General features: G+C 48.3%; 1 protein-coding gene across 1 annotated transcript in view; it reads left to right on the forward strand.

Moving 5' to 3' along the window:
- WDR3 (WD repeat domain 3) overlaps window positions 1-24,165 on the forward strand; it is a 180,737-nt gene that overhangs the window by 38,263 nt on the left and 118,309 nt on the right. Inside the window, exons 2-4 of the mRNA XM_086935837.1 lie at window positions 12,538-12,750; window positions 21,423-21,632; window positions 22,985-23,103. Coding sequence (XP_086791963.1) covers window positions 12,580-12,750; window positions 21,423-21,632; window positions 22,985-23,103 — 500 coding nt within the window. The 5' untranslated portion in view covers window positions 12,538-12,579. The remainder of the gene's footprint in view (window positions 1-12,537; window positions 12,751-21,422; window positions 21,633-22,984; window positions 23,104-24,165) is intronic.

A 24,165-nucleotide genomic window follows, 5' to 3' on the forward strand; every position in this document is an offset into this window, starting at 1 on the left:
CCTGCTTCCGGTTACTGCTTTATCTAGCAGGACCTCCTAGCGCCAGTCCCGTGTTGGGCCGAGTCACGGCGCGCGCGTTGCATCAGCGAGGGATCCTCCTGTGTAAATGTTTGATCTTGCACTGAAGGATGCGTCTCAGGCCTTGCTCTGGTGCGTGAACGGGTCATGTGTGGGGGCGCAAAGATGCCAGCGGCTCAATCATGTGTGGCACCTTCGGGAGCGATTAGATTCTTGAGTTTACCGGTAGAAGTGAAACTACAACTCCCAGAATGCAGTATGTGTTCAGTGAAAGGAAGCACTTCCTGACGGTGTCACGTCAAATGTAGGCATTTGGAAGGCGTACGTGAAGTTCGCCTGCTCAAGTGCCCAGTTCTATTTAATGCATTTCACATTATTTTCTAGAATTATTGTTGGGTGGAGGCGCGGTTCGTCTATGCCTTCTGCTCAGTATATTTAATTGTGGACATAGTGTATATTAAATTTAAACTGTGGTAAGTAAGTATCTTCGTTCCCGGCTTCAAAGATAAACATACCATTTTTGCGGTAGGTCAGTTAATAAACTCGGTCACAAGCTCTTCTCTAAAGGCGGGAACGAAGATACAGCCCATGGCTAGCCTCCAATGTGATGGACAGACCAGGATGTCAACCCCAGACAGTGCTTGGGCCACGCTGCACCCCACTCCGTTGCATTACTGAGCACACAGTAGTTCATTTCATTGCAGTGCAGAACACTTCTTTCTACCAGTACACTGCAGGCCCCTTCATCACACTGCACCAAACCACAGCACTCTGCACAAAACAGCAGCCCGCGTCACACTGCTGCTTAAGAACGGGCATGCTATGTGTTAAGGAACGAACTACAGAACGGGCCTATTTGAACTCCATGATGTAATGTCTTACTTCAGATCAACATCAACTATTAAATGTAGTAAAACGACAGCCTATCCTTTTATTTGAACAAGCCGTACATTTAATGCCTACTCGACACCATGAAGTTACGATATGCTTTAGGTACAGCAAGCTTAACATTATTCATGCAAGATTATTAACTACTCTGAACACTTGCATCAAACGCAGGGTTAGCATCATTGACATGACAATACCTATATTTCCACTCAAGTCTAAATACCAGCAACATAAGCTTCACACAATTTGGTAAAACTAAAGGTAAAGAGGAAATGTAATGTGAGGTATTTTGGTTAAAAATGTAGGTAAAAGTAGGTGCATTTAACGAAGGTTTTGAGTCTACACTTAAGCAGAATATCAAAAGGGGGGACTCTTGACAATGGCTCAAATTCAGATAATACTGGAAAATGAGTCCTTTCTTTCGAACACCAAGAACTAGAACATCAGTACCTCCTGGAAAAGAATATTTCAGAGTCTGCTCTTCTTGCCTTCAGAAACAAGCATTTACAATGCAACGGTTTCGCCTTCGGAAAAGTTAGAGCTATTGGCATTGTAAATGACAAACTTTTTATTTATGTGTTGGTTTTGAAAACAGATAAATATATGGCATTGTCATTTACAATGCCAATAGCTTACTCTGTCGCAAATGCGAGACGTATTGCATTTGCACACACACACACCCACACAAGAGCCCCACACACACACAAGAGCCCCCTACACAGACCACACAAGAGCCCCCCCACACACCACACAAGAGCCCCCCCACACACACACGCAAGAGCCCCCCCACACACACACGCAAGAGCCCCCCCACACACACGCCGTGTTATGGCAGCATGTCACCGTTTGGAGAACCACGCAGTGCCCAGCCAAGTCAGTTACTGTCCCACTTCATGGAGACAATGAGCCAGGCGGTTGTCGTACTTAACAGCAGTGCAGGGTGAAAGACAGGACTGCTGGAATAATGCTATTCAGTTGCCACTCCGTTTACCGCGGTTGTGGAAGTACCACAACACATGTGCGGCATAACATGCGTATTCACAACAAAACGCTAACCGAAATGCATCGTGTTAAAACATGTACTTCGACAGCAGAAGACCAGTCTCAAAGATGGAGTATTTTTCCCAACAGCAGCTTACTACTGTATCTGGGTGTTACCACTCATCCCCACCCCTTTGAAGATAAATACTAGGCTAAAAATTGATCTCTGCTCTATTCACCTAAAGATATTGGACTAGCATCATGCAAGACAGGTTCCACGCCGCAGCAATATTTCATTGACAAGGCTTCCCTGGCCACCGAGAATAACCGACAACTAATCGGAGGATGAGGTAGTTGGAAAACGCGATCAGGAGTTTTCTGGGCGGGCTTTTACTGGCCGCAAGTGCCGTTTTGCCAACACTCTTTGAAATTGATTTTCGGTAAGAACACACTCGAGGAAAATTACAAGCAGAACAGCACCATGGTTTTACAACGCGCATTCGGGATTTCAAAGATTAAACGAATGGTACTTAAATCCTAATTGTGGGCGCGGGTCGTCAATTTTAAATTTCTTTGCGCAACGCTCCTCTTACACCGGAGTCGGGTCAATTATTTCTACCACAAGTAAACAGATAATGCCTTCAAAGCAAGTCAATAGGTCATGCTCGAAACCGTGGTATCAAATTACGGCACATATGCACTATTTAAGTCCTTGCGAAGCAATCAATAGGTTCGAAGTAACATACGCCGCCATTACACGGCTTGCTTAATCCGCCATTACAGCGACCCCGCCCGCCTGCCGCCATTACACGAACAGCGCAGAGCCGCCATTACGCTGAAACGAGACAAAGAGGGAGACTGAAATGGCGGAAGAGTCCCTTGACGGCGGCTAATGCAGCCAGTTTGTGAAAGAAACCAAGAGTATATCGCATCGTTGGTCCCACCTGCTCGACTGTCCCACCTGCTCCACTGAAAAACGCAGTGGTATGGCGTAGGCACGCCGGTCCCAAGACTAGACACTACTGTAATACGCAGTTTTATAATGCGTCACAATTGAAGCGTAGTCAGGGAGCGGATTTCAAAGCCATGTAACGCTGAGATGTAGATGGTGGGAGTGATTTCGTTTCTAGGCACTTTAATCTCAGTAGGTTAAAATAGCTGCTAACGACAATTAAAATGTGCAACATTTTTTTTACCGTGGTCGGCCATTTAACTTTACAACACTCTAAAACCAACACTATACTATATTCGACATGTGCAAAACAATCGTCATAATACCGCAAAACTAATTCTCCCTGTCAGACATTTCTGTTATTAACGTAAAAGCTTTCTGAAACGAACACTATCCTACGGCGATAATGTAATGTTAAAAAACTGTCACCAAATACAAATTAACATACATGTTTCCGAAGGCCGGAACCACCGAAGAGCTCGTACTTGGCTGCCCGCAGTTCTGTTGGAAGGTGTTTTCCTGCAGTCTCTCCGCTCCCTCCATCACCGCCAAGGCGCAGAAACAGGACGTGCAAAAGATGTAAGAACTGTAATTTGGCACCGACTTTTCGACTGAGGAATACTAAAATTACATCCGTGGTCAACATAAAACAAGCACCTACGAGGACAGGGGGGGGGCGGGGGAGGAACGGACGGCGGGAGGGGGCGGGAGAGGACACGGGGCGGGAGGGGGGCGGGAAAGGACACGAGAGGAACGGACGGCGGGAGGGGGCGGGAGAGGACACAGGGGGCGGGAGGGGGGCGGGAAAGGACACGAGAGGAACGGACGGCGGGAGGGAGGCGGGAAACGTGGGGACGGCGGGAGGAGGGACACAAGGCAGGACAGCAGCAAACACGGCCCGGCCGGACCAGACTCGGGGGCGTTCCCGGCGTCGCGTGACGTCGGCAAAAGCCAAAGAATCTCGGGAACGCCCCCGTGTCTGGTCCGGCATTGATGGACAGGCCCCTCGTCCAATGGCTAGGCTCCATTTATGGAGCTAGCCAATGGGACGGGGGGCGTGTTCCATAGTGCCTTACTGTACTCAATAGATTTCTCTGGAGGAGGAGCCTAACGGCTCCGCCCCCCAGCGCAACCTAAAAATGACCCAAGGCAAAATGTACCTAGCAGATCGTAAAGTAAGGAAATTCTTGAGCAATTTATTTCAAACAAGTACTGGTAAAGTCAAAGTGGCGTTTGTGTCAGAGAAGCACGTGTTATTCAGCAGTACGTGTTGCCAAAGCCTGTCCAAAGAAGATCTTACAACGAAATATCTTGGACCACAGTGCCATAAATAAGCTGAGAGGCAGAAGAACTCTCAAAGTAGTATTATAAAATCGAGTCAGAAGGTACCGTTTGTACTTTAACTGGTGATCTTAAAAAGCACACACTGCAAAATATGAGTTAATTCTTTGCACAAAGAGATTGTGTTTGTGTTTCTCTTAAGCCTCTGTCCTAACAAGTTTCATTTACGGCATTTGATAGAACTATTGCGCTCAAAGTGAAAAAATGCATCCACGTGTGATCAATGAACAGTCTTTAACGCAGGCAAAAACATAGACCCTGCACACACTTGCATGTAAATCTGAAAATAAAATGTTATCTTTACTGCACCGTAAATACATCAAAGAAAAGACGTTGCGTCTCATCAGCTGGGTCTTATTTACAAGCCACACCTTGGTTTTCTGTGTGCAAATTCTCTGTACGAGTAATTGCAGTCATCCGTTTGTGTGTCCAAAACCTAAACTAAACTTTAATGAGAATGACAACGTTTTAAAAACTTGTTGCTTGACTAGCACAGGGCAGTCATGCTTTGACTGCACGGTCCCTGATGTTTAAGATGGGCTCCCTAAGAGCGAATCACAGTCTTTAAACAACCACACACAGGCAACCACACGCACACACACACAACCACACACACACACACACACACAACCACACACATACCCACAACCACACACACACAACCACACACACAACCGCACACATACACACAACCACACATATACCCACAACCACACACATACACACAACCACACACACAACCACACCCACAACCACACCCACAGCCACACACACAACCACACACACACACAACCACACATACCCACAACCACACATACACACAACCACACACACAACCACACCCACAGCCACACACACACAGCCACAACAACACATACAGCCACAACCACGCATACACAACCACACACACACACAACCACACACACAACCGCACCGTCAGTGCACACTTTCACCAGGAACAGACACCATCAGTGGTCAGTGCACACTTTCACAGGGCACAAACTCCACCAGCCGTCAGTGCACGCTTGCACCAGGCACAAACACCACCAGCCATCAGAGCACGCTTTTACTGGGCACAAACACCAGCAGCCATCAGTGCAAGCTTCCACCAGGCACACACCATCAGACGTCAGTGAACGCTTTCACAAGGCACACACACACCACCATCCGTCAGTGCACGCTTTCACCAGGCACACACACACCACCAGCCGTCAGTGCACACTTCCGCCAGGCACACACACCACCAGCCATCAGTGTGCGCCTCCACCATGCACACACACCACCAGCCGGCAGTGCACACTTCCACCAGGCACACACACACACACCACCAGCTGTCAGTGCACGCTTTCTCCAGGCACACACACCACCAGCCATCAGTGCACGCTTCCACCAGGCACACACACCACCAGCTAGCAGTGCACAGTTCCACGAGGAACACACACCACAAGCCATCAGTACATACTTTTTACAGGCACACACACACCACCAGCCATCAGTGCACACATCAATAGTTAAAACATCCACAATTAACAATTGTAGCAATCGCAGTATGGCGCACTTTACTTTCAAACATATTCATATAAAGCGCAGCATGCCACCACTGCTACAAAAATAAATTAAAATTTTTTTGACCTACAATTTATAGACTTTTGTTGCAATTGGTGTTGCAATATTTAGTAATGCCAATAGCTCAAACTTAATTAATGCGAGACCTATTGCATTGCAAATGCTTGTTAGACGTTGGATCTGCTGAGGGCTTCTTGAGCAGGGACCTGACTTTTTCGCGTTTCCAGTCGTCGGGGAAGGTTCCAGTCGCTAATGTGGTGTTGATGGTGCATTGTAGTTTGGGTGCTATAGTAGTGGCTGCTCAGTGGTAGATGTATGGTGGGCAGGGTTCAGTGGGAGCCCCTGAGTAGATGCTTTTCATGGTTGATGCTGTATCTTCTGTCATGACCGAGACCCAGTAGGAGATGGTGGGCTGACTAGCGTTGCCGGACGGCGGGTTGGCTGCTTAGTCAGACATGAGGTGGTTGAAGTTGTTATAAAGGTTTTTGATCTTCCGGTGGAAGTAGGATCCGAGCTTGTCTCAGAGGTCCTTCGGAGGGGGTGATGTCCATGGCTTTGCTGCAGGCTTAGTGAAGTCCTGGATGACACTGAATAGTTGCTAAAGTGGATGAGGATTTTGTTGTGGATGAAAGTCCTTTTGGTCGTTCTGATGTGTTGGTTGTAGTTCGTCCTGGTGTTTTTGAAGCTGTTGTAGTTTTCAGGTGTCTTGCTGTTTTTCCAGGCGCGCCTGGCTCCTTGGAGGTCAGTGGTGAACCAGGCTCCTCTTCTAGGGCACTGTTTGTCAGGGTTGCGTAGCCGGGTGAGCTTGTTTGCGCAGTTGGAGACCCAGGAGTGGAGTTCCCTGGCCGTGCAGTTGGCGTTGGTTGCAGTGGTGGGGGTGTTGAGGTTGAGGTTGAGGGTGAGTTGCTCCTCGTGACTTTCTTCAGTTTCTTCGCGGGGGCGAGGAGCGAAGAGGAACCGGGCGTCGGAAGGTCTGTAGGCGAAGGTGCTGCGGAGTAGGAGCTGGTCTGGACGTGGAAGTATAGGTGTTACGCAGCTGGGAAGCTTTCGCTGGAGGTGGTTAGGCGGAGGGAGTTTTTGTGTGTGATGGCGAGGCCTCCTCCCCGGCAGTTGGGGCGGTCCTTTCTCTGGATCCGGGATTGCAGTGGCGATGTCGCGGGTGATACCATCAACAAAACCACCACTACCACCACCAATAACTACCACCACCACTAGCAATAACACCACCAATACGACCCCCAGTACACAAACAACCACCACCAGTATCACCACCACTAGTACAACCACCACTAACACCACCAGCACTACTAACTGCACCAGTAACAACATCTCCATCACTACCACCCCCACCAGTACCACTACCACCAACAGTATCACCACCACCTACAATACCATCAACACTAACACAACTAGTACCACCACCACTACAAACAATACCAACAGTAACCCCACCACTAACATCACCAGTACCACCACCACCAGTCCCAATACCACCACCACTACCACCACCACAAATACCATAACCATCACTACAAATATTACTATTACGACTCTATGGTGATAGTAATAATAATAGTGGTACTTATGGTACTGGTGAAAAATTACTATTATAAACTACAATACCTGTTAATTTTTCAAAAGGCATTGCCATTTACAATACCAATAGCTCTAAAACTCGCAGTTGCGACACCTATTGCATTGTAAATGCTTGTAATTTCAGACTTTACTTTACTCTCTTAAGAAACCTCTTGTTTTAGGGATGCTTGTCCTGTAAATACTTGTAAACCTTTCTATATCTATTCCCTCTGCTACTTGTATCTCACGAACCTCTCCACCACTGTCTTCCCAGGCAGATCTTGTGAGATGCAGGAAGCTAGCAGGAGGGGCCCCATGCTTCTCTCTCCTCCTTTACTTCACCCTTATGCATGTTTTAAATCCAGCCGCACTGAGTTCCCTTTGCTGCCTCCATCTTCCCTTCTGTCTCCAGTTCTGCTGATTTGTGACCAGTGCTTGGTAATCAGTTCCGGTTGTTTGCATGATATTTTTTTCACATCTTAAACGCTCTTGGGCACCCCTCGTGCGTTGTTAGGATTGCAACAAGTCCTAGTAAAATGGTAGGTGCCAGACGACCAAGGTGAAAAGGGATCAAAAGACGGATGAGCCATTGATCACCGACAATCGGCTTTATTGGTTTGTGTTCTTTGCCTCCAGGTGAAAATAAAACCAGCGCTAGAGGCCCACAAACACCAGAGTAAAGAAAAGAAGGTCATGGAGTGTGATTTAACCAAACAAAGCTGAGGGTCAATCCAGGGCAGATCTGTGAATGAGTGAACAAGAAACAAATCCATGTCCCAGGGGCTGCAGAAGACAATAGTCCCCCCAGAAGCAACTGCGCCAGGGCAAGGTCCAGTGGTCGTACTGTCTCAGAGATGAAGAGAGCACACACAGCCTCACAGAAGCATTCTTTAGTGGCTCCGACACCAGCAGGATGAATGTCCTGAGCTGATAACTCACACAAGTGCAGATATTATTTGGCAGGGTATGCAAAAGGCATTTGACTTATATTTCTTGAAATCCTTCAGCTTAGGCCTCTGTGGTTTCATAAAATGGCTGTTGAGTATGTTGTAAAGCCGAGTTATGAGCAAAGATGTGTACACACCATGAAGACTTTATAGCTGCAACGCAACCCTCCAGGTGAGCACCAGACAGGACTGTTTTCGGGAAAGTGCTCCCACTAGAAAAAGTAAATAGCGATACGTCACTCTGAGGAACCCTGCTATGCTTGATGCACCTCTTGGGAACTGGTGTTCCTCATAGATCAGTAGAGTCGGTAGTCATACCCACTATGAAAAACTCTACTATGGTTGATGCACCTCTTGTGAACTGGGTGCAGTGTTGGTTGTTGTGATAGACTGAAGTGGTGCAGTGCTGTGTGGAGGGTGCAGTGTTGGTTGTTGTGATAGACTGAAGTGGTGCAGTGCTGTGTGCAGGGTGCAGTGTTGGTTGTTGTGATAGACTGAAGTGGTGCAGTGCTGTGTGCAGGGTGCAGTGTTGGTTGTTGTGATAGACTGAAGTGGTGCAGTGCTGTGTGCAGGGTGCAGTGTTGGTTGTAGTGATAGACTGAAGTGCTGCAGGGCTGTGTGGAGGGTGCTGTGTTGGTTGTAGTGATAGACTGAAGTGGTGTAGGGCTGTGTGGAGGGTGCAGTGTTGGTTGTAGTGATAGACTGAAGTGCTGCAGGGCGGTGTGGAGGGTGCTGTGTTGGTTGTTGTGATAGACTGAAGTGGTGCAGGGCTGTGTGGAGGGTGCAGTGTTGGTTGTAGTGATAGACTGAAGTGGTGTAGGGCTGTGTGGAGGGTGCAGTGTTGGTTGTAGTGATAGACTGAAGTGCTGCAGGGCGGTGTGGAGGGTGCTGTGTTGGTTGTTGTGATAGACTGAAGTGGTGTAGGGCTGTGTGGAGGGTGCAGTGTTGGTTGTAGTGATAGACTGAAGTGCTGCAGGGCGGTGTGGAGGGTGCTGTGTTGGTTGTTGTGATAGACTGAAGTGGTGCAGGGCTGTGTGGAGGGTGCAGTGTTGGTTGTAGTGATAGACTGAAGTGGTGTAGGGCTGTGTGGAGGGTGCAGTGTTGGTTGTAGTGATAGACTGAAGTGCTGCAGGGCGGTGTGGAGGGTGCTGTGTTGGTTGTTGTGATAGACTGAAGTGGTGCAGGGCTGTGTGGAAGGTGCAGTGTTGGTTGTAGTGATAGACTGAAGTGGTGTAGGGCTGTGTGGAGGGTGCAGTGTTGGTTGTAGTGATAGACTGAAGTGGTGCCTGCTGTGCGCAGGGTGCAGTGTTGGTTGTTGTTTGTACTCCCACTTAAGAAGAAACCACAGATCAGTAGAACTCAAATGAGCAACTTACGGCCTATCTCACTTCTTCCCTATATTTCTAAAATAGCGGAAAAACTGGTTAATCATCAACTTACGGCTCACATTGAAACCCACCAACTGTTACATCCTACTCAGGCAGGGATCCGCGCTCTCCACTCTACGGAGTCGGCGTTACTCTACTCCACTGAGATGCTGCGGAAACATGTGGATGAAGGTCAGACAGTGGCACTGATTCTCCTTGATCTCAGTGTCGCGTTTGACACAGTGGCACATCACACTCTGCTTCAGCGCCTGAGGGAGGGTGGAGTTGTTGGTAAAGCGTGGCAATGGCTGGAATCTTTCCTCCACAGACGTAGTTTTTGCGGCATTGATCACGGAGAAACATGGGGTTGATGTGGTGACTTACGCTGGCGGCACTCAGCTGGTTGTGGCTCTCTCACAGCCAGCTGAGCAGGTAGCCAGTCGATTTGCGTCTTGTCTTCAGGACCTGGCCAACTGGATGTCGAATAACTGTCTCCGGTGAAACGGGGACAAGACGGAGGTGCTAATTGTAGGCAAGTCTCCGTCTGTTTGGACATCTGCATGGTGGCCCCAGACCTTGGGTCCTCTACCCCAACCTAAAGATCAGGTCAGGAACCTAGGCATCTGGATGGACTCAAAATTATCTTTCGAGTATCATACTAGACGTGTAGCTGGAATGTGTTTTGGCATTCTTCGCTGTCTGAGGAAGACACTTGATTTGCTCCCGGTGTCAGCTAGGAGGGCCCTGGTCCATGCCCTGGTTACTCCCAGGCTGGACTACGGGAATGCCTTATATATGGGAGCCAATGTGAAGTGTCTCCAGCGACTGCAGCATATCCAAAACGCTGCCGCACGCCTGGTATTGACGCTGCCTAAAAGATCTCCCTCCAAAAAGGCCTTGGAGGCGTTACCCTGGCTGCCGATCAGGGAGCGGATCCAGTTGAAAGTCCTATGCATTAGCCATCGGATTGTTCATGGGAATGGCCCCAGTTTCCTGCGGAACCTGCTCACTCTGTACAAGCCCACACGGCTTCTGCGGTCTGAGGGTACTGGCTTAATGTGCATCCCAAAGACCAGTAGGGCTAGGATGGGCGGCAGATCCTTCCGCCTTCTGGCGGCCCGTAGATGTAATGCTCTCCCCCTTAGACTTCGTACGGAGCCTTCGGAAAAAGTCTTCCGCAGGGAACTTAAAACATACTTGTTCCCAAAAGGATAGTTGCATTAGCTTTGTGAGCTGTTCTTGGGGGTTGCTTAGGCCACTGAATAGCGCGGAGACACACTGGCTAGTGTAACCCGGCACTGTATAAATTCAGAATTATTATTTTTATTATTATTGTAGTGATAGACTGAAGTGCTGCAGGGCTGTGTGGAGGGTGCTGTGTTGGTTGTAGGGATAGACTGACGTGATGCAGCGCTGTGTAGAGGGTGCAGTGTTGGTTGTAGTGATAGACTGAAGTGGTGGAGGGCTGTGTGGAGGGTGCTGTGTTGGTTGTTGTGATTGACTGAAGTGCTGCAGGGCTGTGTGGAGGGTACTGTGTTGGTTGTTGTGATAGACTGAAGTGGTGCAGTGCTGTGTAGAGGGTGCAGTGTTGGTTGTAGTGATAGGCTGAAGTGGTGCAGGGCAGTGTGGAGGGTGCAGTGTTGGATGTAGTGATCGGCTGAGATCGGGTGCAGGGCTGTGTGGAGGGTGAAGTGTTGGTTGTGATACACTGAAGTGGTGCAGGGCTGTGTGGAGGGTGCAGTGTTGGTGTTAGTAAATGTGTGTAAATGTTTTTGTACTTGTATAGCGCACAGCTACCCGCAGTGGGTTTCCCGGCGCTTGTACGAATACCGCAAGGGAACCCTTCCTGGCTTTCCCTGTGAATTGTCCACTCCTGGGCACCCCCATGGTGCAGACCAGGCATCCCTCGCGTTGTGGGGGCCGTTGTGGAGACTAAGCAAGCTATTGCCCAGAGTTGCAGCGTGGGACCCATGATCAGAATAGGCACTGAGGCGAGACTATCCGGTCAGGGGAATTAATGAGCCCAAGACCCGCCGGGGCAGGAATCTAACCCTGGTCCCTGGCCAGAGCTCTGCATCGAGGTCTGCCTGCTCTAACCATTGAGTCAAAACCTTTGGCACTCTGTGTAAGTCCCTGGTAAATGGCACCCAAAGAGGGCCCCTATTGGCTGCACCACAAATTGTGCCACCCTACGAAACTCCTCACCATGCATATGCAAGGTTGCGTGTCTTGGTGCAGATAAAAGTGAACGCCCATCCCTGTGTGCCATGTAGTGAAGGACTGAAGTGGTGCAGGGCTGTGTGGAGGGTGCAGTGTTGGTTGTGGTAGACTGAAGTGGTGCAGTTCTGTGTGGAGGGTGCAGTGTTGATTGTTGTGATAGGCTGAAGTTGTGCAGTGCTGTGTGGAGGGTGCAGTGTTGGTTGTAGTGAAGGACTGAAGTGGTGCTGGGCTGTGTGGAGGGTGTAGTGTTGGTTGTAGTGATAGACTGGAGTGGTGCAGGGCTGTGTGGAGGGTGCAGTGTTGGTTGCAGTGCTGGGCTGAGAAGTGGTGCAGGGCTGTGTGGAGGGTGCAGTGTTGGAAGTACCAGTAATTCTAGAAGTAGCAGGTTAGGACATATGATGGACGGGAAGTGAAGGTTTCAAATCCACATTAGGAATTCTGTGTCTGAGGCACTGACAGTCTTGAGAGAAAGACGTTACATGTGACTAGGATTGAAGATCAGTGTGAATTTGGGGGGAAGGGGTGAGCGCGGTTAGAAGGACCCTTTAGGTGACCATGCAGTTGGATGCGCAGGCAGGAAATCATTATGAGAAAGTGACACATCTGTAGTATAATTTTCATCCTTTGTGTGTTCTATCACAAGACTCTTTGTGTGTATGTAATTGCCCTGTTTGTTCTGCAGGTTGTGTTTCACCTGTAATCGGTGCCAGGTTTACTGTTTGCCATGGGTCTCACCAAGCAGTACCTGCGCTATGCTGCCAGCGCTGTCTTTGGCGTCATCGCCAGCACAAAAGCCAATGTGGTCTTCGTCACCCTGCGTGGGGAAAAGGGGCGCTATGTGGCTGTGTCCGCCTGTGAACACGTCTTCATCTGGGACCTACGCAAGAGTGAGAAGGTAAGCCTGTCTGTGTTCTCATATCTGTGCTGTCCTTGTTCTCTATTGTTGTAACTTAATCCTGGCTTTGCACCAGCTCAACGTGTTCATCAGCCTGAGACTGGCTGTCCATGCTGTCTAAACTCCATTCAAAACTTTACTTGTGTGGTAGGTATTGCCACACCTCCTTCTATGCCTTGCTCCTCATTAAGTGTGTGTAGGAAGCTGGGTTCTTTTTTAGCTGGTATTTGATACAATTTGGACTAAAGTTTAGTGGGTTCCTGCTAACCAGGTACCCAGTACCAATGTTATTTCTCTAAAAATATTAAAATCTTTCTTCAATTGTCAAAACCTTTGGCACTCTGTGTAAGTCCCTGGTAAATGGTACCCAAAGAGGGCCCCTATTGGCTGCACCACAAATTGTGCCACCCTACGAAACTCCTCACCATGCATATGCAAAGTTGTGTGTCTTGGTGCAGATAAAAGTGAACGCACATGTCGCACGTCCCTGTGTACCATGTCCCCTAACATTGCATGTCATATTTGTAAGTCACCCCTGCCGCAGGCCTGACAGCCCTAAGGCATGGTGCTGAATGTTACATGTCAGGACATTCCTGCATGAGCAGATATGCCCCTGTGTTGATCAGTCCTTTTACTGCCAGTGCAAGTGGACCCGGGAGCCATTTTAAAACGTGCTGGACACTGGGGAAAACAAGTTTCCCAGCTACATGACGGCTTCACTGAAAAAAAAGATGTTTGGTATCAAACATCTCACATTGGTAAACCCACACTGATGGATTTACCAATACATGCACCCAGAAGGCACCGTAGAGGTGCCCCCTGAAAACCTACCAGCCTCTGGCAAGCTTCCTGACTGGTTTCTGCCAGCCTGCCACCCGACCTCCGATGGGGAGAGCCTTTGCTGTCAGCAGGCCCAGAACAAAAGCATGTCCAGTAAGAGAGTGCAATACCCCCTCTCACAGGATGATGTGCTAATTAGCTTTCCAGGCCTGCAAGCTTCAAAGAGCTGCCGCTTTTTGAATGAAAGTCTGACTCCCTTCACAGGAGAGGAAGCCGCCCCCCTTTGTCCAGGACCAACTTGGCACCTGGACAGGTGGGAAAATTAGCTAGCCGGGTAAGCATGCCGCCCCAGGCTATTATCACCCCTAAGATGGCTACACTGAAGTGGACACAGATTTTTCGAAGTAGCTATCTTTGTGATGGGATACTTAGGAATTCTTGGACAGGGTTATGTCCTTTTCTCACACGAAGTGGTCATATACGGGGCGTAGTGACTCCATGGGCCAGTAGCCCATTGGCTACTACCCTACACTCTCCTAACATTCAGCATGTAGGGGAGTCCCTGGTACCAGAGAAGCAGATCCAGACAACCCAAGAAGAGAGAGGACACCAAAGAGTCGCAAAAGCAGAGAGGAGAGAAGAAGCTGCTGACCTGGTACCAACCCTGCCGCCCTGTCTGCACCCCTGTTGAAAACTGCTCCAAAGTCTACTAGTTCTGCAGCTGTTGACTGCAGAAACCTGTAAGGACTGCCTGCCTTCGATAAAGACCCAAAACCTCCCTTTAACAGTAGACCTGTTCTACTACACCCTGCAGGAATTCCGAAGCAAAGACTCTGAGGCCTCCGGGACCACCAAAAACCCCACAACTGAAGCAACCATGGCACTCGTGGCCCCCCGGCTCAAATTGAAGTGGGCCAACGTGTCAGCAAGGTCCCCCAATCCTCCAGAGCTAGAGTCCATCGTGGTTTCACCTCTTGTGGAGTCCCCGACACCGCCTGCAGTCTCTGCACCAGGCCCCATTGACCACAACTGCTCCTGGTAAGAAAATCCGATGCCTAAATTCAACTTTGCATCCATCGCCCCCGGGCCATGGAGGAGAGGACCCCAGGTTTCCTTATTCTGCCAAGCATCACAAGATTTAACCCCCGCTCCCCCTGTTGGTTCAACCCGACTGGCCTTCCCGCCAGAGCCTGCAGCCTCTTCACAGTGACCCAACTCCATAGAAACCTCTTGGGCTCCTGACACTGTTTTTCACATCTGCACGCAGCTGCGCCCGTGACGCTGGTGGTGTACTGCTGGGCTTGCCTTGGACCTTGCCCACCACTCACCTTAACTCCTGGAGATTGGTTTTGTATGTTGATGTACTGTACCCGTTTGCAGAACGTTTTCTTCCCTCAATATGATATCATTGCAGAACTCAAATATTGCAGTATGTCCACATTTTAAAGTAAAAAGAATGTATAATTAAAAATGTACTTACCTGAATGATTTCTTTCTGATGCCTAAATATATTGAAAGGTACTTGCTATTTTCATAAATTGGTGTGGATCTCTTTCTTGAGTTGTGTCTCTCATTTATTGTCCATTGTTTGTATTTTCAGATGTTTTTCACTCCTCTGTGATAAGCCTAAAACTGTTCAACCACACTGCCCCCTAGCAGAGCACCTTGGGATTGTTATAGTGAGCCATTGTCCACTCATATGGGAACCCCTAGACTCTTTATATTATATATCTCTTTTGGATATATCATATAAAGAGCCAGCTTCCTACAGTGTGTCCTAGTAGTTTTGTGTTGCCTGGTTAGTACGTTGCCACGTAGCCAGGCACTGCCACTGCACACAAGAACAATGTGGACTCTCCTATGTACCGAAATCACCTTTAGAGCACAAGTACTTCCCATTGCTCAATAACACAAGCTTTGCCACTTGCCTGCTTTCCCTTTTGGTAAATACCCTTAAAACTTGCAGAGTGTGGCTTGTTTTTTTTCTCTCTGGATAACTTTCCTCCTCTCAACTCCTGCAGACTCTGCCCTGCTACTGTCCCAGAACCTTCTTTCATGTGGTTTCACCAGCAGTGAGCTTGTGGGTCTGTGCTCAGCTTCTACACCCGCAACCATACAGGGCTGTCACAAAAACATTTGAGTGTATGGGAAGCAGTGCTACAGGAAGACTCTTTTACATCCTCCTACGGGCCTTTCAGTATTGGAAGCAATGCTACAGGAGGACTCTTTTACGTCGTCATATGCTACCTCAGACCACCCCAACACAATGTGACAGCCGTGGATAGTTAAATGAGGGGGACCATGTGAAGTCCCACCTGAGGGTACCAGGACCGAAGCTTGTCGCCCCAGTTTGGGGACCGAATCTTCAGGTGGTCACTGGCTTCAATTGAGATTTTCACTGTGACTGTCCATTGCAGGTGAAGGCTTGGACAGCTGGAACAAATCCCTAGGCCATATCCACTACCAAAAGACCTCCTGTGCTCGAGCTGCACCTACAATAGTCCAGACCAGCAGCTCCCCCCACCCCCCTCCATGGGGCGAGGTGGGCGACAATGCTACTGTGTGACAACCTACCCTGGGGGAAACTCTGCTATAGGTAAACGCCTGTCCCAGCGACATAGCATCTGGGCGACCCCATAGAGATACCGCTATTAAAGAGCTGTGGTTCCCTAAGAAAACAAACTCAGACCAGCAACACGCAGACCAGAGCTCACCAGTGGAGCACGACTCCTGGACCCCTCCAGGAACCACCATCTCTGAAAGCTTCCGGCAATCATTCCTGAAAGAACTCAGACTAAATTGGTACGATTCGGGCTGACCTCACTGACTACCTAAAAGATATCCAAAAAGATGCAACAGACTTGGGCTACAGGGTGGGGGATCTCGAGCAGATGATGGACAACTGAGAGGAGGAGGTCAGCGACATAGGCTGAGGCCTGACCGCATTAAAGAAGACTTAGAAAATTGATCCTGCCATAGCAACATTCGAATTTGGGGTCTCCTGCAAGGAGTGGAGGGCCCCGATATCCACACTTATATCCAACATCTGCTCAATCACAGACGCAACCACCCTGGTGACCCTCCTATATGCTTAGACAGAACCCACAAAATGGGCAAGTGGAGAGAGGCCCCAACAGACATCTTCATGAGGGTGCACTTTTAGAACTAATAGGAATAAATGATGTCCATTGTCTGCTCCTTACCCTCAGTTCTCTTTGAGGGCCACACCGAAACCCTTTACAAGGACCCAGCAACAACAACACTGCAACTGCGGCGAACTTTAAAACAGATTTCTGACCACCTCCGCCCACCCAACATCCCGTACCAGTGGGGTCATCCTTTTGACCATCTATAGATGGAGCAGTCAAGAACATATGGTACGCACAAAGTCAGATGCCTGACACATACTGGGCCTTCCTACTGAAAGTTCACCAGGTTTGGCCCCTTCTACGAAGACAGCAGCCCGAGCCACCCACGTTTAATGGAGTTAGCTGAAACGCCATAAGAGCTCCGCCTCGCCACAGCTGGATAGAATTGACTAAAAAGGCAGCCCCTCAAAAGGTAGAGAAAATGAGAACCAAGGACATGGGACGAGCAGGAGCTGCGGGAGATGGGCCTTAGGGGGACTGGAACCAAGGGACCTTTGAGTTGAAAACTGAGAACATAAACGGGGGCAGTGGTGGGCACGCTGACCTACTCACCCAGACTTAAATGACCACGAAGTGTTGTATCACTGTTGACTAGCTTTTATATTCTTGGAAGTCGCCCTGTTTGCTTGTTGAGATTGTTTCAGGGGTAGGGAGGGAGGGTGGGATCGGAGACACATTCGGGGACATGTATAGCTTATGGCAGAGCTCTTGGTAATACTCAAAGCACCTTGGGGCATGTTTACATATAGCACCCCGCGACACCCAGGGATGGCACCTAGCCTCCCACTCCCAAATATCTATGGTCAAACTGGTTGCCCTCAATGTAACAGGCCTAAATTCACCTGCCTAGAGATTGGCCATAATTATCATCTTGAGGCGTATGGAAGCCGACATTTTCCTCCTCCTGGAAACGCTACTCACTCATTCACGGTATTCTCTACCATGAGCGTGACAATGGACCCTGGAGGAGTCGATCCTCCCAGAGGAGGGGATAGCGGCCATATCTAAGCTCAAACCAGGAAACTCCAGGCCCAGATGGCTACTCAGCAAGCTTCTATAAATGCTTCTTCCACATCTTGTCCCCCCACCCTTTTCTTGCATGTCTGTTCAATGGGATGGGTGCAGAGGGCTCCCTCCCACCATCAAGGAGCGAGCTGGTGGTGACCGTCATTCCAAAACCCGGGAAGGACCCTACCTTATGTAGCTCATATAGACCTACATTGCTACTTAGCATAGATGTGAAACTACTGATGGCTGTTCTAGCGGCATGATTGGGACCCCTGCTACACACCGTAATTTATCATAATTGGGCTTCATCCCTGGCAGGCAATGTAGCGATAATACCAAGAAGCATATCTTTTAGAACACCCAAAAGAAAACTAAGAATGTCCTTCTCCTGTCCCTGGACATGGAGAAGGTGTTCAGTGGGGTTGACTGGACGTACATAAAAAGGGTCCTCGAAAAATTAGGGATGGGTTCACGTTTCCTTTGGGTTACTGCTAATTACCAAACACCGACCTCCAAAATCTGCATGCATGGCGCACTCTCTCAATCCATCCATATCAAGCAAAGGACACGCAGGGCTTCCCACTTTCACCTCTTTTATTTGCGTGATCGCTAGAGCCCTTTAGTAATGCCATACAATCCTCTGAAGGGATACAAGATGCTAGAATTAGAGACATCTTTAAACTAACCATGTGTACAGATGACATTATACTCTTATTACTGTAAAACCGAACAGTCCATGCCCCCTGGTCATGGAAGAAATCTGTGCCCTCCAAGCTGTCTCCAATTTCAAAATCAGCATCACGAAGTCCGAGGCTCCCCCACTGCACCCCCGACCAGGATATAAAGAAACCCTACAACGACTTGTCCACATCCACTGAGCAGCGAAGCAAGTGAAATACCTGGGCACTCTCGTAGGCCGCACTCCGGCTGAAATGACCAATCTAAACTACACACAGATGCTCAAGTCCTTGCAGTGCTGGGCTTCCAAACAGTTCTCCTGGTTGGGGCGCATCTCTGCGCTTAAAATGAGAATCCTACCACAGATCCTCTACCTGTTTCAAACAATACCACTGTCACTGCCCCCACTCTTTCTCATGCAGCTTCAGATTACTACCTTTACAAGGCAGCGCAGGGTGGCTTGGCACTCCCTCATCTCTTCCCTTACTACTGAGCCGCTCAGCTATTGACCCAAGTGAGTGAGGAAAGAGCGACCCACAGACACAATCATGGTTCCATATCGATCAGCTAATATCAGAAAATCCACTGTGACAAACCCCTGGATGAAAAGATCCCACCGAAGTTAGGGCCTCATCTTCGCCAGTGACCAGGGCAGCCCTACAAGTCTGGAATAACTTTTCTCGCACCTGGGATTCACTCCATTCCCATTACCGTTTATGCCGCTTTCTTTTAACCAGGACTTTACCCCAACTCAGACCCACTCCCAGCTTAAAACACGAGGAGCACATAGATGCCTACTGGTGGCTCCATCTTTCACAACCAGAAAATACTCTCCTTCGAAGAAGTCAAACAAGACTGACTTCCTGAATCTGAAAGGTTTGCATATACCCAACTAGGCCACTGGAACCCCCTCCCCACTGAGGCGAGGACCGTCCAGGCCTCTTACGGACCTAGAGAAATGGCTCAAGGACAGACCCAACAGCAGAGCCCTAATATCCACTCTACTGACTTGTCATAGACTTCCCCATTAGAGAGAGGGCCCCAGGCGGAGGCATTGGGAGAGGGAATAAGGGAATGAACTCTCGCAGAAAGACTGGGACAGAGTATTCGAAAGCGGACGACGCTTTGCCACTGATGTCCGCCAGCGAGAAACTCAGTACAAAATTCTAACATATTGGTATAAAACCTCTGGGAAAGCTTTACAGTGAAACACGGCTACACCTGCCCATGGTTGAAGGGAGTGTGTAGCGTGGGGAACTTTGCTGCACTTACTTTGGCGCTGCCCCACACCTATCCTTCAAGAGGTTCACGAGACCCAGCACTTATTCTAGTAGGTAAACCATACCCGCTCCAATGAACCCCAACATTAGTCGGGGAAACAGATAGCCATGGCTTTAGTCACAGCCCTTCAGACATACCAAAACTATGGGGAACACACATGGTACCCACATCTCGCGACTGCATGAGCCGCCTTTGGGAAATGCTGGCAATGGAGAAACGAACAACGGTAGCCCCACACTCAAATCACCTGGGACCTCCTGATACGCAGCCTCTCTCGACACTTCAGAGAACTAACGTGCCCCAAGTACCTGAAAGTAGTGCATCCTATTCCAGGTGGACGACCCGTCTTCTCTCTCCACATAAATAGTGCTTCCCAACCCACAGAGATTACTTTGCCTTTATTATTTCCAACATAAGAACATTACTACACCCATGTGCAGCACCGGGGGGGGAGTGTTAAAGGGTAATTGTTTATAACATGGTCCCACTAATGACAAACTGCTTCAGCTCGACGGCCGTGGGATGCAAGCGATGGTATGTGTTATGACCATTACTAATGTCACATGTTCGCTGGAGTCATTATTGACATCTTTAGGTTAGCGTGAGCCTGGTAGACATGATGCTGCTTTTGCGCACAACACTGCATGTCTTTATTTTTGCGAGACTCTGTTTATGTCTTTCACATGAGAACTCTCTGCTGTGCTCGTTCTCTGCCTGTTCCTGGAGTTTCATCTGAACATTGTGCGAAGGTCGATAAACACTGCCCCTTGGTATTTAATTCTGGTCAGGCACTAGCGCTTAGACAAAGCATACCAATGCAGCTGTTTTTGCTGCAGAATCGTATTTCGATATTATGGGGATGCATGTTTAGGAACAAACACACCCTTGGAGAGGGATCTTTCAAGGGAGAAGAGCAACTCGCAGCTGTGATGAAGAAATACGACCTATGGCCTGAGGTGTGGGGTCTGCGGACAAAGCCCAGAGAACTTCTAACATATAATAATACTTCTGCTTACCAAGGGAGGGAGGTTTGGCCTTATTGTTCTTTATCCACTGTCTTTATAAAATGACATCTCCCTTTATGATATATGGCCTTGCTGCAATGCTACCTGTATTTATATTATGCATTTTGCTGCTGGTTGTGGCACATATACAGCAGTTTAGAACACGTTAGTTAAAATAAATATTTAAAACTATTTTTGTGTGTATGTCAGACCTTATTGTGAACAAGTACGAGAGTGTGAGCAAGAAGGTGTGTCTTGTTACCGCGATTCCTGAGAGATCCAGGAATGTTGTGTTCTGGGGTGTCTGATCATTGGTTTCTCGGTTTGTGAGTAGGAGAGCGAGTGAGACACTATAGCTAGTCGGCCCTGGGCTCGTAGGCACTAAGATGGTGGGAAGGTTCAGCCCCTATACACCGAGGTCCCATAATCCTGCGCATAATTCTGTGTATGTGCAAATCCCTGCAACACTGACTAAAAACGGTAAACCTGTAGGGCATTATAAATTGAGCTGCAGTACAAGCTAGCGTGCTCTTTCCTATCCAAGGCGGTATCCACTCTGTTGATGCCAAGACATTGCCTTCAAACCTGCAATCCGTAACCTTTTGCAATAATTTTAAAATTGTGCAGAGAAGTGGGAATGAGTGTTTCCTGTCTAGTCTCTGGGGAGAGATGTTTTATGTTCCAGAGATGAAGTGGGCAGGTATGTTTTCAAGTTTGAGTTTCTTTTTGAGATGTAAGAGGCAGCTGTCTTATATTCTTCTCCTCTTTTCAGGTCCTCATCCTTCCGGGGTTGAAGCCGGAGGTCACCTACCTGTGCCCATCACCCAATGGGCTGTTCCTGGCCGTTGGCTATGAGGACGGCTCCATCCGGATCTTCAATCTCTTGAGTGGTGAAAGCAATATTACCTTCAATGGGCACAAGTCGGCTGTCACCACTCTGAGCTTCGACCACCTGGGAGGCCGGCTGGTCTCCGGCTCCAAGGTGAGGCGGGCGCTCCATGGGCTTTGGGGAGATGTTAGTATCTGAGCTAGTTTGGAGTGCTTGTAGTGGTGATCTTGTGCCCGAGGCTACAGAGCTTCTCAGTCTGAGGTCTACCTTTGACCAGAGGGCCTTATGCCGAGATGATAAATTGAGCATTTGTTTCTTTTCCTGACTAAAGAGGGGAAATTGTATTAGTTCATCTTGTGTATAATTCCTCACTGTGCATTTAGAATGGGTGACTTTCATTCTTGTTTCTGTCTGACATTTCAAAGTGCAATGTTTTGTGTTTTATACCATAAGCCTTCATGTATAAAACTATTTTTCGCTCTGTAAGGCTCCAATTTGTATATTCAGAGCCTTTCCAACTGCAAAATAGCTTTTTTTTTTAATTCCCCAAACCTAAATAGTGATTCCGTAACAGATTACTGAATCTTTCTGAATCGCTAATTGGATGTGGGAATAAAGAAAGATTTGGTGTTTGGAAGGGGCGTGTTAAGGGCGTCCCTTATGGATTCCAAATCTTTAAACTACAAAATATTAATATGTTACCTCCTCCTCAAAGTTGTTGGTAAGGGACCCCTTAACCCCTTCTCCTTTGTGAATGTTTTTTAGGAACAAGCAGTGGTCCATGCCTATGAATGTAGCCAATCGTAGTCAGCCTTGCATTTTAATGAGTTAGGCCGAGTTAGGAGCCACTACGAATCAGTATTTTGAGAACTAACCTATTGATATATAGGCCGGTTCTCAAAATACAGATGGATTCTTTAGAAGTAGATGCACACATTGTGACTACTTCTAACATCCATTTTTTTCATTCCATTAAAGGAATCGCAAGGAGCAAATCGTTATTTATCACAATTTATGATTCCTTAAGTGGAATCTTTGTACGTGAGGTCCATAGTGTTTTACATAAAAAGAGCGGGTTTCGTCTGTCCTCAGATGAAAGTTTCATTATGTGATCTGCAGCGTACACTTTAGAAGTTTGAGTCAGATTCCCAGACCAAGATGACTCTGAGTTGTCAGGAAGGTGGGAATACCTGTATTTATTACACCAACAAAGAGTGAATTGATAAAAACGGCTGAAGGAGTGGCTGTACACGTTCAGTATCGTATGTTCTTTAATTAACGGAGATGTCTGCTCTCTTGATATCTAATGGATGTCTGGTGTTGATGTGTTCCAAGTGCGGCACTGTCGTCAGTAGGTTTCTTGCACCCTTTGTGTTTCTACGTGCCTAGGAGGTACACCTTCCCACGCACCTGCCTTTCATTCTTTCCTCGAGTTCCACCTCAATACGCTGGTCCTTCCATGTTCCACCTGTAACCGTGCTCACATCTTTCTCTCTTTGCTGCAGGACACCGATGTTATTGTTTGGGACGTTATCAACGAGAGCGGTTTATACAGACTGAAGGGACACAAGGATATGGTCACTCGGGCGCTCTTCCTGCGAGAAAAGAACTTATTGATTACCAGGTAGATGGCCACTGAAATTCCGAAATGATCCTGTTACCGTATGGCACCTTTGAAAGCCACACAATCCTTTTTAACTTTCATCTGAGCCCCTAAACATCCATCATGTGAACCCCTGAGGTCTTGAGCCTCATTCCTCTGGGGGGCAGCAGACAGACACTATGAATCTCAACCCATACCTCCCCCTAGCTCCTGCATGGTGAGAAGTTCTAATTCAAGTTGCAGCTCTATAAAAAGGAAACCCTTTGTTTCACTGTTTTCCAAATGTATTGTCAACTAAAATACACTTTTTGAAGAAATGCGAGTTGAAACTAATTGACCTGCTGTACCTATTTGCCCTCCCTCGCTGCATCTCTTAATGCCCTTCAGATTACCTGCCCCTCGCCTGCCTTATCTCTTGGTTTCAGTGTAAGAGTCTGCTGAAGGGCTGAGCTGGCCTCCATGGTTTGCAAAGGCTTCTCCAAACACTGACCTTTAAACATGCATTGGGGGTTCCAGCTCCAGTCTGCCACGATTCTATTATGTTATGAGGGCTTATATAGCGCTTATCACCCGTGCGGTATCCAGGCGCTGGAGTTGATGACTAGGCCGATGGCTTTTGGAAAAGGTTGAAGAGCCTCCTTCCTTTAAAGGATGGGCATTGATGACGGCCAAGAGAGATCTTTATCTAAGAAGAGGAGTGTTAAGTTGTAAACAAAGCCCAAAGCTAATGATTGTGATTTTAAATTCCCCAGCTGGGATCCACCTGGGAACGAAGGACGAGGGGGCTGGAAGGAAGGGACGTGTTAGTACTGAAGTAGGTGGTGCCTTCAGGTATCAGTCTGTCCTTGTGTTCAGAATAACCACATGTGGGAGCCCCTCTTCCTTTGGCTGAGGTCAGGTGTGTGGGATGAGGCGCACTGTGTGGGTGCCTCCTGCCGTGCTCAGGTGATTTCACAGATAATCCTAATTTTTGCTTTCATGCCGTCAGCGTTTCTTATACTTCTTCCATTGTGAGATGCCCTAGAGTCAGAATACCATGGGAACCTGTGGTCGTTGTTTGATTTACTGCCATACCCTTCTCCC

This window comes from Lissotriton vulgaris, chromosome 8 (genome assembly GCF_964263255.1).
Source record: "Lissotriton vulgaris chromosome 8, aLisVul1.2, whole genome shotgun sequence".
Classification (NCBI taxonomy): domain Eukaryota; kingdom Metazoa; phylum Chordata; class Amphibia; order Caudata; family Salamandridae; genus Lissotriton; species Lissotriton vulgaris.